Consider the following 15,360-nt stretch of genomic DNA (forward strand, 5'->3'; position numbering starts at 1 on the left):
AATGCTGTGCAATGATAGATTCCATGGATTAAAAAAAAAAAACCAACAACCTTACTTCTATGTACTACCTACACAAATGCAGAGCATGTAGATTAATAGATGTAAGAGAACTGTTTATGAATCAAGATCATAAATAGCTGTTTCCAGACATGAGGAATCTTCAAATCTGTCATGTTTTTCCTCCTATAGGGAATACTTTGAATACCATACTGAAAGACAGGAGGCAAAAGTCACTTATTAAATTTCAGTGCTTTTTATGCATCTAACTCACCTTCTCTTTTCATTTCTTCTTCTTTTTTTTTTCCCATTAATTTTTTTTTTTTTTTCCCTTTATCAGTTTGGATATGACTGAGAGAAGGAATACAAGTGTCTGAGCAGGAGGTGCAGACCCCCAATAACTCTAGAACCAGTGGTGACATCCATGATGCATGTTGGCCTCAGAGCACCACCAGGAAGGAAGATGGCAAGGCACAGCCCCCTGAGTGTCTGGGAAAGTCTGTGCCTACAGCCAGCCACAGTGAAACTGGGACTTGGGTAAAACTCACACCTCAGGTCTGCAGAGCAGACCAGACACTGCTGGGGAGTGCTTGTCCAGGGCATCTTGGGGAGAAAAAGGATGGTGGAGGACCTTTCCTTTCACAAGTCATGGATCAAAGTACTGTTTGAGTGACACAGTGGGCAGGCAGGACACAAGCTGTGCTGGCAGGACACCTTTTCTCCTCTGACACTTTGACAGAGACTTGCTAAGGTCAGAAGCATTCTATTCACAGTGTCACAGTGTTTACAAGATCAGTTCCACAAAGTGGGAATTAAGGAATCAGTCTGTGTGAAAGTCCTCTCAGCTCTTCAAAATGTGAAGATTTGTGCATGAAGAATTAAAGAATTATCACTATAGCAGCCTTGTAAAATAAAAGCCCCAAGGCAAACCCAGTTCAGCTGAAGAAAACATCTGGAATCTTCCATAGATTTTGTTTGTTTTAGTCAATATTTCAATTTGGCAATTCACCTCTAATAACATTTTGATTCTCTGTATAATACTGAGTGGAAAAAGTAGGAAAAAATATCTTTACAGAAATTATGGTGAGAAAAAAAGAAAATAAAATTTGATAAAATAAAGGAATAAGAAGTACATATCTCTGCTGTAAACAAAACTTATTTAGGAAAAGTAAGGTTCTTTCATACAGGACAATATAATTAAAAGATTCCTAATAATTCTTAAGACTGACAATAGCAATTGTTAATTCCTGTACACTGTCATTGAAACTTTTAATAAATATTTAATCTGTCCCTTCAAAGTGACAAATCTGCAGGACAAGGATTGACATGAATCTTCCCTATTAATCATCAAAGTGCATCATATATGCTTTTTCAGATGTATGAGAGAGTGATTAATGTCAGTCAGGTGTCATTCCTACTTGGATGCAGGGGGATGTTCTCTGGGATATAACTGTATTTCTTTCTTTGTGACACCTACTATACAGCCTATTTGTATTCTATTGGAATATTCTTTTCAATTCAATTGTAGCTTTTGGGCTTGTAGAAACACAGAACAGATCCTCTGGGATATTAGATGAACTGGACAGCCTCAGGGGACTCAAAACACTGACGCTGAAAAAATAGTACATTCTTTATATAATCAATGCCCAATTAAGTATTTTAAGCTTTACTGTATAAATGGATAAATGAGACATCTTTAAGAGAAATGTTTAAGTCCTGTCTCTGTAACATCTAATAGCTACAACTCTTTATTTCTTAGAGAATGCCAAGGAACCAGATATTTGATTTAAAATTTTAAACTACAGTTATGAAATATATTCCCTAAAAATTGAGAGCTCTTACAACTGACAGATATTCCTGTAATAAAACACTTCTCTATCTGATGGCCACTACCTAGTATGTTGAAGGACAAATGAAGTTATAAATATGTAAATATACATAGCGTGGTAGGGATGCACAAGACAAAAATTTGCAGACAGAGTCATGAGATCTTGGTGTTTGCATTGCCAGCAGAGATACTAAAAATTTACATAAGTATTTGGCAACATTTAATGAAATATTCCAAATTCAAATATTTTTCCATTGACATTCCTGATGGTACCCAACACTGTTTACTGAAAGATACTATATGCAGTTACAAGTCTACAGGAAGCTGTAGGGAAAGTAACAGCCACCTTTTCTCTTAGAGAGATTTGCTCTACAATGAGACAAATCATACTTAAAATTCCCTTTGACATGGGGAGTAAAACAAAGAGAGATTAAAGCAACTGCAGCAGTGGTTGCTCTGTGGGCATCTATGACTTTAAGTAATAGGGATTTGTCCCACTCAGACTGGGACAAATTGCATTTTAACAGCAAGTCCTGTGATCTTAACATATTTCTTAGAAAAAAAATCTCCCTGCTGAAGAACATACAGCGATCTCTTTCTAAGACGTCTTTCTTGTGGTAACAGACATAATTTTCCAGGATAAGGCAAAATGACTGATCTAAAAACAAACATGGGAACACATGTCAGCCACACTCCAATATACATAAGAGAATTTGTAATATCGTTCAACTTGTCAAACAAATACAAATAAAACTAAGGTAGAACAGGAAATTATGTGGCACTTTTTTCTCTTCCATTTTTTTTTTTTTGTTTTCAATTAAAATCCCTCAGAGGTCCTTCAATTTTTTTTCCCAGTGCAGCAACTATTACATTATCCACTTCTGGTTTATAGTTTTAGTAGCTGTGATAACCTCAATTCTCTGGTTCCACTTCACTTTTTCCTTGGATCTTGCAGACACTGCAGAAGTTTTGTCTGTGTTTTCTAAATGGATTTATTCCCTGAAGCAAATAAGCACAGAGCTAATTATCAGAAGAGTATAAACCTTTTACTGTGAACTGAGGAAATACTGCAACATTTAAAAAGGCAAATCAAAGAAAAATATAGCCACTAAGTAACAAAACAACCAAAAAAAACCCCCAAACAAACCCCAAACAAACAAAAAACAAACTCCAAAGGATTTGTGGAAGTATGTACCTTCCCTACCACTTCTACAGTAGAAATTCAATCTCATCACGTCAACTTGGAAAGGGATATTTCAAGATAATGTTTAAGAAGTTTCTAAAGCAATGGTATCCTCTGCATAAAATCTGTAGCAGTTAGATTGGCATACTCAGAAAAATAAATGGTAGCTTTAGGATATTTTATTATCATTTACCATGATGTTCCTACTTTGGTCCTGCCACATGGTAATCTGTACCTTTCTTTCTCATATGACCACATTTTTGTGGGTATTATTTATAAAACCATTCACATTTTCAACTACATACAGCGAAAATTCTCTTGTCAAACTCTTTAACATTGCTCTTTTCTAGACAGGTCGTCTCTTTAAAAGGATCTTACTGCACCATTTTTGTCAAACAAATCTCAGATCTAACCTGAATAAACACCTCATTTCTCTGTGCAACAAATCTTGGTACAACTTGGAAGGAGAGGACTGCAATTTTTATAGAGATTAAATTCCAGAGAATCTGACTTTAACAGACCATACTTTTAACTAAGGAAAAGTCTAAGATTAATTAATGTGCAGCTAGTGAGTCAGGGGAAGATTTTCATTAGTTCCTAATTCCTTTCCATAGCCCACACCCACATACTCCTAAAACAGTTAGACTGGGAAAGAAAAAAAGCAGAACTCTCACTCTTTTAGTAACTCTTGAAGAATAGTGCTGGTGTATAAAGTGTTAAAGAGCTGGAAATCAACTTAAATAATTTCTGACTGCTAATAAACTTTTTGATAACATACTCCTTCTGAACTCCCAAAGAAAGACAATTCTGAACTGAATCACACTGTCAAAATGCTCAGAATAATGTTGTGCACTGCAGAATCCTTCACGTCTAATGGTATTTCCATGTCATAAATAACAAGAGTCTTCAAGTGTTTGCTGATCAATGAAATGAATTAGATGCCTCATGTATCAAAATTTAACTAGCACCTCTTCTGGATCACAATGGAAGTTCTGCTTTCAAAAAGTTTTTCTTCCATGCAGATCAAACTAAATTAAACTGGAAAACAGTAATATAATATACTAGAGCTGTGCTATTCAGTGAAAGGCAACAGTGAGGTTCTGAGGGGAAGACCAAATAACACCTAAATATAGGCTGAAGATTTTAAAGGCATGAATGGCAGAGTAGCTTTATAATTCTGTCACTTAAAAGAAGAAGCACTTTATTCAGATGCCCAAATGAGATGGTATAAATGTACAGAAAACAAGTGTAAGCAAACTATTTAAAAGCTGAAAGATGGTTCACATTTGTGCCTTGATTTATTGATTCAGCCAAATACAGATTGAGTGCCTGGTCCACTGTAATTTCAAACAAAACACAATTTCCAATAAACTGTGGAAGAAGTTAAGGACATGAAATAAAGTTATGCAAATGCATTAGCCTAGTTTTCCACTGTGGTTTCATATGACCTTTCTACAACCTCTGTCTTTTCTCACATTCCATTGAAAGAAAAACTGACCTTCATAAAATTGGATGCCAAATAATAATTTAAATTATTAATAACATCACCCATGGTATAGAACCTTACGTTAGCATTATAATAAGAAAGGTGTGGTGACATATAATGGTTTAGAGAAAATAGATGATTTTGAAAGGAAATAAATATAAAGTTACTTGCACTTTTTTATTCACCACCCTTCAGTTATATTCTTAATCTAAGTGTTAGAATTAAAACAAGTTTATAATATGTCATTGTATTTATATTCAATGACTGCTATCCAACAAACAAGAATGCTTTCCATTATAAGAATTTTTTTTCTCTCTTGTATGAATTTGAAAATTAAGCAAAAAAGTTTGGCTCGTAGTATTCATTTAGTATGAAAATCTGAAAAGCGTCTACATCATGTTTTGATAGACACAGTCTCAAAGGCTTAGTGGTTTTTTGTTTGTTTGGTAGGTTTGGTGGGCTTTTGTGTTATGCTCACCCTCTTTAAAAAACAAGCCCCCAATTCTGCTAAGAAAATGCTCATATTTTGATCAAACCCAGTTATTCCTGGTTCACATTACAGCCCAGCATTACAGTTAACATTAAACAATTCTCCTTATTTTTTAATTCCAATTTTGTAAGATCTGTACTTTTAATAAAGATTTATTTATTAAAAAAACAAACACATAAACAAAAAATCCCACCAATTTTCCACATCACCTAAACCACTGGAGCCAAAGAAAAACTAGGAACACAGATTAAGGCCCTCTACAAATCTGGTATATGGGAGCTAAGAAATACAATTTTTAGTGTTCATCTTCTACTTGTAGTGCTCCTGCTGAAGGCAAAATCAACTATACCCTGCAGACCACACAATTACACCCACATATTCCAGATTTAATGCAAATAGTCTGTAACTCCTGATTTTAATAGTATTACTGTGTCATCTCTCACAACTACATTAATTTAAACAGAAAATCATGTTAACATGGTTTCTTCAGTTTTAAAATCAGTTTAAAATTCCTTATTTGAGCTCCCTGATCTTTTTTAATTGCAGATATGGCCTGGTAAACCTTGCAGAAGCAAGATACGAAAGAATGAGGACATGGGGAAGTGCTGAGGGAAGCTGGAAACCTGAAGAGTATGACTGAAAAGAAAGACCTATTGGAAGAATTTAAGTCTACAAAGATGAGAAACTGCTGTGAATGGACTATGGGATTTCCACAAGTGGGCAGGAAATTAATCTCTGAGCGGCAATGACCCTTTCACCAGCAAGCACCATGAAGTTGCTGTGTTATGGAAGGTTTTGTTTGCATAGTAAGATGGTGGGAAGAAACTGGTGTCTCTCAAAGCTCCCCCTGCATTGACACTATTATTCTCTGCTGCAAATAATAGCTGCTCTCTACAACGCTCTTGCATGTTAGTGCATGCAATGATAAGACAATTCTACCTAATGCTATGGAATCAACCTACAAACAAATACACTTAGAGATTACTGCAATCATAAATATGTGCACCTAAAAATTCCTAGTCTGACTCTCACAGGAAATTACCAGAATCAGATCCTCCCATCATTGTGGAATAAATTATGGCAAGTACAGAAACACAGCTGGATTTGGGGTGGTTTTGACATTTTTTGTTTAACTGAAAAGTTCTTTTTGTTGTTGTTTTTATGTTTTGGTTTGTGTTTTGGTTTGTGGGGTTTTTTTTTTTGTTTTTGTTTGTTTGGTTGGTTGGTTTTTGGTTTTTTCTATTGTTGTTGTTGTTCGTTTGGTTTGGTTTGATTTTTCTTCCTGAAGCTAATGAGAATTCAAAGCTGAAGGTCAGAAAAAGAAAAAAAAATCTGCAAGGATAAAAATTAGACTCTTGTGTTAAGAACCCTTATTGATTAATTAAAGTAATTTTACTCACACTACAACTTGGTACTGCAAGCCTGCCAAAGATCAAGGACTATCTTGATCTTCACAATACTAAAACTTATCTGTGAATTAAAAATAAAAGTTACATTAAAGGAATACAAAACCTGTAACAGATTAATATTCTGCACTATGAGTGCTAGTGCTACATCTGATGAAGTTTCACAGTGTAACATCTGCTCAGTTCAGTATTTATTTGAAAAAAAAGAAAGACGCTTTTCTCAGTGGCATACGGAAGAGGCTTTCGGGATGTAAAAAGTGATGAGAAGGAAAAAAGAAAAACAAAAGAAAGATCTTCCACCTTTTCTGAGGTCAATTGGAACTCTTAGAAATGTTCAGGTTTTTTCTTAGAACATTTCTAAGAAATTTGGAAACTTTTCCAAGTGGGATTGTTGATCAGGAAAATTAGATACTGTATTGGGCTTTTAGATCTGATCAATGTTTTATGCTTTGTAAAAGGTATCAGCAGGCACAAGGTTACATGTTGCATTATTTATTATGTCAAAAAAAAAAAAAAGTTTAATTAAATTTCTGAGTTCTTTAGAAGTGTGGAAAATGCTCAAAGCCCAAGGCTATACCTCAGAGGCTATTGTTCAGACAAAGTCCTATGCCTGTTTCACAGTTATTATAAAAAGATCTGATTCTGATGTCTCTTGCTGCAGTAAAAAACATTAAACAGCAGCTCTATGATCCTTCAAAGAACTCTGCCCTGAGATCCATTTGTACCACAACTTTCACTGCTGAATGTGTGCCCTGAAAAGTGCTAGAAAAGAGCAAAGATCCCAGAAGTTACTTCAGTCCCATATGCTAAAAAGCAGCAATGTGATAGCACTCTATGAGATTATAAGATGACAAATCAATAAAGTAAATCACTCCCAGAGATCTCTGACTTGAAGAATGGGTTCAGTGAAACAACACTAGGGAGCTGTGCAGTCTGGAGGAGACTGAAAGTGCATTTGTTATCTATGCCACATTATGCTATTTGGTGCCAGGCTGGGGTAGAAAGCCAGGCTGGCTCTGAGACACACTGCTTGTGACTTGGTGGAATGTTTGTACTTTCTATGTAAACTCTTTTTGAAAAATTATGCTTTCAATGAAAACTGATTTATTTCTATTTAATCAGTCTCTTATTCTCAATTTGCTTGGAAATATGCTTATGTCATTGTGTCAAAATTGGTCATAAAACAACACTGTTTGAAAGGATGTCTAAAAAGATAAGTGCTGTTTGAGATTCAGGAAATACAAATTTTCTTTCCCTGGGAAGTAAAGATGCCATAAAAGTTACTCTTGACAAGTAATACTGTATTTCACCATATCTCCACTGATTTCCTTCAGAACTCTTGGGACTAATATTCTGTTATTCTCACTCATTAGTCAGATGACATTTCATTGACTCAACTACAAGTTTTAATAGCAGTTCACAGGTCAGTAATGGGAGTAAATAGTTTAAAACTGTGTCCTTTTCAGAGGTGTAGATACTCATTAAATAAAGGCTATTACCACTATGGAGCTATGTGGAACTAAATACTAGGAAAATTTACTCTTTGCTATTAGTTTTAAAGAATTTTGCTAATACCTTAATTTTGTCTACAAAATAAACCTCATGTCTATGTTTGTTAAATCTACAGATAGTCTACAATTTTTTGGAACATGATTTCAGCAAACTCTTAAGTAAAGCATTCAAGCAAATCTCGAAAAACTTAATTTTTCCCTCTAGTTTCATGGAGGTCAAGTAATCTGCTTTGAGGCTACCTGAATCCAATGCAGTCTTCTACATTAATGTGAGGGATTGATTGTTTTTCATGCAGTCAGTGAGAAGAATCAATGTAGAAATACACATTCTATTTTATGCTGTGAGGTAGAATAACCAGTTTCCTTAAGCCTTATTCTTGAGTGACTTCCTATAGAAGTAGGGTCAATTATATTGATCTGTGAAAATGTGATTTTAAGCTACTCGATCCTACAAATACAAATGTCCAGAATATACCAGCTGGCATCTGCAGAACCTGTGCTGAAGATTTTCATGTCCACAGCCTGGGATAGCAAAATTTAGCTCCACTAAAACTAACCAGGGAATTAGAAAATCCACTGAGAGTCATCTATACCTGAGATGCGGCACCTGCTAAACCAAGTATTTCTACACAACCAGCCCTCTCTTCTCTACACTGGGCTGGTTAAAAGCAATAACAATGCCAGGAGAACAACTGTGGGGGTCCTAGCTTTTGCTGAGAAGCAGCAGCCAGGTAAAGGGTCTGTGTGCAGAAGCCCTGAGCAGCTGGGTGAAGGAGGCTGGATGTTGGTTCCACCTGCCTGCTGCCCTGGTTAGGTTAGGTTAGGCTGCTGGTTAAGTTAGGTTGGGTTGCTGGTTAGGTTAGGTTGGTTTGCTGGTTAGGTTAGGCTGCTGGTTAGGTTAGGTTAGGTTAGGTTAGGTTAGGTTAGGTTAGGTTAGGCTAGGCTGCTGCCGCAGTATAAAAGGGGCCCGACTTGCCATGAGCTCGTCGGGACTTCTTGTTTTCTTGAATGTCTTTATGTCTTTGCTGATTTTTAACTGGATGGAATTAAATGCCTGGGTAAGGTCCACTGGAACTTCCTAATGAGATCCTGTGCGTATTGGCCTTGTTATTGCCAGCAGAGGAAGTTACTAATGACAGGTTTCACCTTCCTTATTCATCTGCATATTTGTTTTTGGATGCTTGTTTCAAAACTTTGAAAGAATCTTCCCCTAACTGTACCAGATCCTAAATTATCTTCTTAAATTAAAATGTCTATATGGAAAAGCAATTGACATTGATACCACAAAAATTATTTTCAACAAATGCTTTTATCCTTTCTTGCTGTTTTTCTTCTGATTCTTTTTTTTAATTGCGGGGACAACTTAAGTTGCTTATTTTAGATCAACAGAATAATGAAATGTATTATCGCTTTCACCTAATAATTCTTGCTTGCCTCTCTATAAGCATGTTTAAAAATACACAGTTTCTTCTGACTCATTAAATAAACAGAATGCTGATGAGGTGCCCCACCATCAACACTAAAACAGGCACAGTGAACATGCTGCACCTGAACTTTGAAATATTTCCTTCAATGGATGATATTCTCTTACAGCTGACACAGTCAAGACTAGAATGTCTCAAAATGTCACTGGAAAAAGTTTTGATTAGTTATATCCAGATCTCTTTGGGGAATATTTTGTTTGCTTTTGCACTGCTATCAAATCTTTGTAATTTGAATTCATATGAGTGCTGAGTTTGGTATTTCAGTCTTCATAAGTAGCTACACTGTCAATATATTTTGTTTACATAAATGTTGAAGGGGTCAATTTCAAGAATACTATATGTTTGCAGCTAATTCAACAGCCCATCACTTGGACTGGATTATTATTATTCCATACACAGATGGTTTTCCTCAAAGAATATGTAGTACAATTTCAAGAGAAAAAAATCAAAACAACAGTAGCTTCAGAGAAATTCCATTAGGAAAATGTGTTGATTTTCTCCAGCTTCAAACTTTAACAAAAGAGGTTCATGCTTGGCTATAGTACCCTTTTATAATCTTTTAGTTTTATTTCTAGTTGTTTATCTCATAATCTGCCATAACACTTTAGTAGTGTGATATATAATATGCTTAGACTTCCTGAAAGTGGACAAGCAATGCATAGTTAAGAAAATATATTGGTGCATACCATGAACTATGATTTTTCTAAAAATGGCTTTTTACCTTTGCTTACCATTTTTGTTCCACTGTGGTAATTCCATAAGAAGAGAATATTTTTCCTCATTCTGCCTCTATAAATATTTCCTCATCTTATTTTTCATCCCTGTTCCATTGTATATACAGTCTTCACTCTCAGTTAAACTTTGAATGGATGGAATGACTTCAGCCAGACAGTTTGCTGAGTTTTTAAACTTGAGATGGTAATTACCTTCCCAGATCATCTCATCATCTTTCATTTTCAGCTAATCACTACCCAGAGGTCTGATTTCACTGACATTAGCTTTACTTTAAATCAAGGGATACTCAATCTGGATGGAAATATGGAGGTATTGCAGTTTGAACCAGCAGGAGAAGCTTGAGTATGACTTCCCATGATATGTGTTGTTTAATTAGATCATATTCCTACAGACACTGCTAAATAGGAACTCCAATTAAAATATGGACCTATGGGTCCTTATAACTGCATAGTAGACGAAGTTAAGTTGATCTGCAAAAAATCCCAGGCACAATGATGGAATAATTTTTCCTCCTTTATAAATTTGAACCTTTCTGGGAGAAATAGCTGTATAAAAACATCTTAATAACTATGCAGTTACTTGATGAGTGGTCTGTTGTTATTTGTAGGTGTTTGGACTAATTAATGAAAAAAATCTCCTGATATCTGTCAAATGGTTCATTGTTTTTTATATTTCAGGCAGACATATTTCAGGCTGTATCTCTAGGTACTAAAATCTATTGAAGTCTTTTATCTTTCAGGCTTTTAAATTATTTTTATATCATTCAGAATACAGGAGAAATAATTTTAAGTAATTTGTTTTCAAGGAAAAAAATATAATTTATCATTTAAAGTTAAGTCAGGCAACATATGCATTGGAAATAAAACAGAAACTTTAATGCAGTTCACCAAGACATTATTAGAGATATTGCAGGAAGGGAAGTTAACAGACACATGGCAAATAAATTGCACCATGATTTATACTTGAATAAATGAATAATACTTGAATAATACTCAGAAGAGATGCACAGATAGAAGTAAGCACAAACACATATTTGGTCACTGTGTCTGAAGAACGTTGATTATTAATTTCTACATAAGAATTAATTTCTTGTCTGAACCATATTACGATTTTAAAAAAGTTTTTACAGGCATTTAATCCTTTATAATGAACAGCAAAGGAACAGCCAATTTTTTACAAATGTCTCAGTTTTCATTACAAATGAATAACTAGACAGTATTTGTAAATACTTTTTTGGTCATCTCACATTTAGTGAAGAAAACAATATTTCTAAATAAAATTGATTCTACTCTGTACCCATTTATATAAAAATATTTAATGCAGTCATATTTTTGCATTTTATTCTCACTTTGTAAATGTTAGCAATTTTTTTTTTTGTGTCATCCCATCAGAACAATAGGACTGTATACTGATACAGGATGTCAGCAAAATATGAAAATAGCTTCACATGGAAAAAATCAAAGAGAAAGGTACTATATGTGAAGAGGGGAAGATACAAAGAGGATTTGAAAAGATTTTGTTTGGCTTTTCAGATGGCTTCTCTTGGAAGAGAAATGCTAAAAGCATTTTTAAGAGACTGGAGTAATAAAAACTAGCACAGAACCAGGAGGTGCGGGGGAGCTCTCCCAGTCTGTCAGCTAAACAACAGAATGTCACAGAGCTGAGGCACTCTGCAGGAGCACGAACACCCTTACAGGTATAATATACTCAAAAGAAAAGGTTTTTTTGTTACCTTAATCAGAACCTGAATATGTCCCATGGCTTTTGATGACTTGAAGTACCAGAAGCTCATCACACAAGTCCCACTTGATTCTTTCCATATGGAACTCTTCACATGGGCTTTTTCATTTATTAGGCTCATTGCAGTGGCCTCAAGATATAGGAAATGTCCTGAAATTAAATGATGTATTACTGAAAAAATGTTTTACATTTTCAAATTAGATTCCAAAACTCAGTAAAGTAAATGCAGAGACATATGAAGAACACTTCCCTCATAAGTCTCATACTAGTCAACCTCAGCTCAGGAGAAAAAATGACCACTTCCCATTCCTTGTGCACTTCTTATATCAGAAATAAATTGCTGGTAGAAGTTTAAGTTTTGGATGGACTTGTGTAGAAGACTGGGAACTCTTCCATGATTTCTGGCTACCTTGATTACATGTCGCTGCTGAACTGTAGTAGTTGCAATTCTGACAACACATCACACAATAGCCACATCATGATAAATTTCAGGATAAAGTCTCCTGAAAGGTAATCTTCAAAATAGCAAGTCATGCTATATAAAAACTTATGAAGCAGGAAAAAAAAAATATGCATGTATAAATCACTAGGTATCTCTAACAGTTCATATTACCTTTGGTCATTTTTACTCTGTTTGAATATTAATGAACATATAAATTATTTAGTCAGATGAAATTGCAAAATTAGATGCCTAGAGTTAATATTTTTCAGCACTGATATGGTCCTTGAGTCTTCCATCTTTATTTTTAATCAGAAGCATAAAAAATTCTCCCAAGTTTTCAAATTCATTTCTTTCCTTTGTACCAATAAGAAATGTGTATTTGAAATAAACACAAATGTATTATAAATAGCACAGAAATTATAATTGCACATCTACTAATGTTTGTATATGTATTAGGCAAAAAAAAATTATACTTCACTAGATAATGCAGAAACAAATGGGCTCATTCTAACTTTGACACTTCCCTGGCTCAGATATGACCATAGATATTTGCCATGGTGTTATGGGATAAGAAATATGCTTTTTCTCTGAGGTCAAGCATATATTTAACAAGTATAGTGGTGTATTTGTGATAATACTTTTTATATTACTGACAATGCAAATGAATCTTTTTCCTACATATTCTGAAGTTTATTGGGTTTTGTCCTTCAGCAGTTTGTGTAAACATTCAGTGACTACTATCATGCCTTTGTGCAACTCTGCTGTGAATATTTCACTTTAAGATCAGTTCTGAGCTCAGCTGTGGTAACGTCCTTGTCTGAACTATAGGACCTTCAAAAGCAAAGTATGAAGTCAAAGAGCTTGTAGCAAGAACAAGAGCAGATAACTGAATGCTTTGGCCAAAACAAACCAGGACATGCACTAACAAAGGAGCTTTGTTTTTTTTTTAAATTTACTTATTTAACATTATCTAAAATTACAGTATGAATAGTATGAACTAGGGGAAACTGTAAGCTTCCTGAAAATGACCTCAAGCTCTGGAGGAGTGGGACCCAGTAGATTTCAGAGCTGAGATAACTCACCTTTGCAAATTGCAGCCAGACCAAATATCAAACTATCTTGCCTGACTCATATGAGAAACAACTAAGATTCAATTTTCCTAAATTAAAATTATTGTACAATGGTAGTTAGTATTTTTATATTGTAAGACATCTAATTCATTAAAAATGACACCCTGATTAGAAATTTTAGAACTCCTCTGCTGCCCATGGAGTTACGAGACATTTCATGAAGACAATTATCCCTTACTTGTGAACTAACAACATACCAGCTCTATTTCCAAGCGTGTGGTCCCCGGGAGGTCTAAGACTTTGAGGCGAGCTGACCCCCAGCACCCAGTGAAAATTGTCAGCCAGGGAATTCTGCCAGCCACATCTGCCATTCTCAAAGGTGCAGGAAGTTCCGCATTCACTCTCGTCTGTATTATCCCCACAGTTGTCTTCAAAATCACAGCTTTGTTCTGGTCTGTAACACTTGCCATTCTGGCACTGCCTATGGCCATGTGAGCAGGAGCCTGAAAAGAGAAGAATGAGGGTGTCCTGGTGAATCACAGAGCCGTCCATCCCAGCAAGGTTACTGGAAGGTTACATTTCAGAGAGCTTAATATTTAGGAGGAGGAGGGTGGTCCAGAACAGTTTTATTAAAAGCCTTTGGTTCCCCTGAAGTACCAATCCATTATCAGTTTATTTCTTTTGTATTTTGTCAAGTGATTGCCTAAATAAATGACTGTTTCCCTTGTAAAGCCTCAGAGGGCAAGCTCCAGCCAGGCATTCCATCACTAACAAAGCTTTCTAGTCTGACTTAATTGCTGGCATTCTCCTTTCATGTGGTGTTGGATTAAATCATTTTATCTTAGCTGCAAAGTTGAGCCTACTTTAGGAGCCCTAATTTGGAAGAAAAAACTTTTCTGTTTTAACTACAGAGGTTTGCCTTTTAATGGATTTTTTTTTTATGAGTTCAGTAGGTTGACGGTGTCTTTTTTGTGCAGTCTTCCTGCTATTATTGAGGGCTAATTCTACTATTGTGCAGCCTAAGGATTGTAGGACTCAGACACAGGATCTATTTCCAAGTTTCATGTTTTCATTTCAGATCACTTTCTGCAGGACTCTCAGCTTTAGTACATTCTGTAATCAAGTGAAATACAACATTCTGAAATTGACCCCTTCCCGTTTACTTTGTACATTCTGCTGTGTCAGAAATAAATAAACAAGAATAATTTTACTTAAAAATAGAAGTATGAATATATGAGCTATGTACATGTCTAAAGTTGCAGAAGTACAGGGGAATCTGAGTTAATTGATACTGAAAATCACATGGTGCTAGAAACTTGTTTCCATTACCACTGTATTAACTTAAAGCAGCTAAAGGATATTCACATAAGGCTGGATTTTATCAAGAGGTCTGAAAAAAAGATTTATTAGTAAAAAGAGGATAAGAGATGGGGTTTTCTGTTGTCATGTTGGCAACCTCCATCCCATGGCATTTGTTTCAGACAGACTCTAAATTACAAATACTCCAAAGTGAAAAAACATTGTTAGAACCCTTTGCTGGAGGTTTTTGCTAAAGTGAAAACAAGTCACTTTATTTCTAGATATCAGCTAAAGAAAACAAGTGTTAACCTATCCTCTTCAAGTTAAAATCCTCCTAATTCAATTCTTATTAACATAAATTTAAAATACAAATATATATTGGGATATTTTAGAAATATCTAGCAAGATTTCCAGGGAAAATATTAATTTTTAATTCCTAATTTCTTAGCAACATAAAAATATGTACCAGGTTTGCTCCAAAAGACTGTGTACAATTTGGCTTTTAACAATTGCTTAGAGAAAGGAAGAAAAAGTTCCTGATCAAAATGAAGCAAGTAAGAATAAAAATCTGATACTGACTTTGAAAGTCAAGAACATCAGGCAAAGATCTCCAAATCTGGAGACAAGAAAAATGGATAATCTCTGACCAGAAGAAAAAGACTTGTTTGAAGTTCACAGCTAAATGTTTC

The 15,360-nt window shown here is 35.0% G+C and overlaps 1 protein-coding gene across 1 annotated transcript in view; it reads right to left on the reverse strand.

Moving 5' to 3' along the window:
• Window positions 1-15,360, reverse strand: part of MALRD1 (MAM and LDL receptor class A domain containing 1) — a 232,787-nt gene that overhangs the window by 101,797 nt on the left and 115,630 nt on the right. Inside the window, exons 26-27 of the mRNA XM_053999538.1 lie at window positions 13,630-13,875; window positions 11,853-12,010 (exon numbers count right to left, since the gene is read on the reverse strand). Of these exons, the coding sequence (XP_053855513.1) occupies window positions 11,853-12,010; window positions 13,630-13,875 (404 nt within the window). The remainder of the gene's footprint in view (window positions 1-11,852; window positions 12,011-13,629; window positions 13,876-15,360) is intronic.

The sequence above is a fragment of the Vidua macroura genome, chromosome 1, assembly GCF_024509145.1.
Source record: "Vidua macroura isolate BioBank_ID:100142 chromosome 1, ASM2450914v1, whole genome shotgun sequence".
NCBI lineage: Eukaryota > Metazoa > Chordata > Aves > Passeriformes > Viduidae > Vidua > Vidua macroura.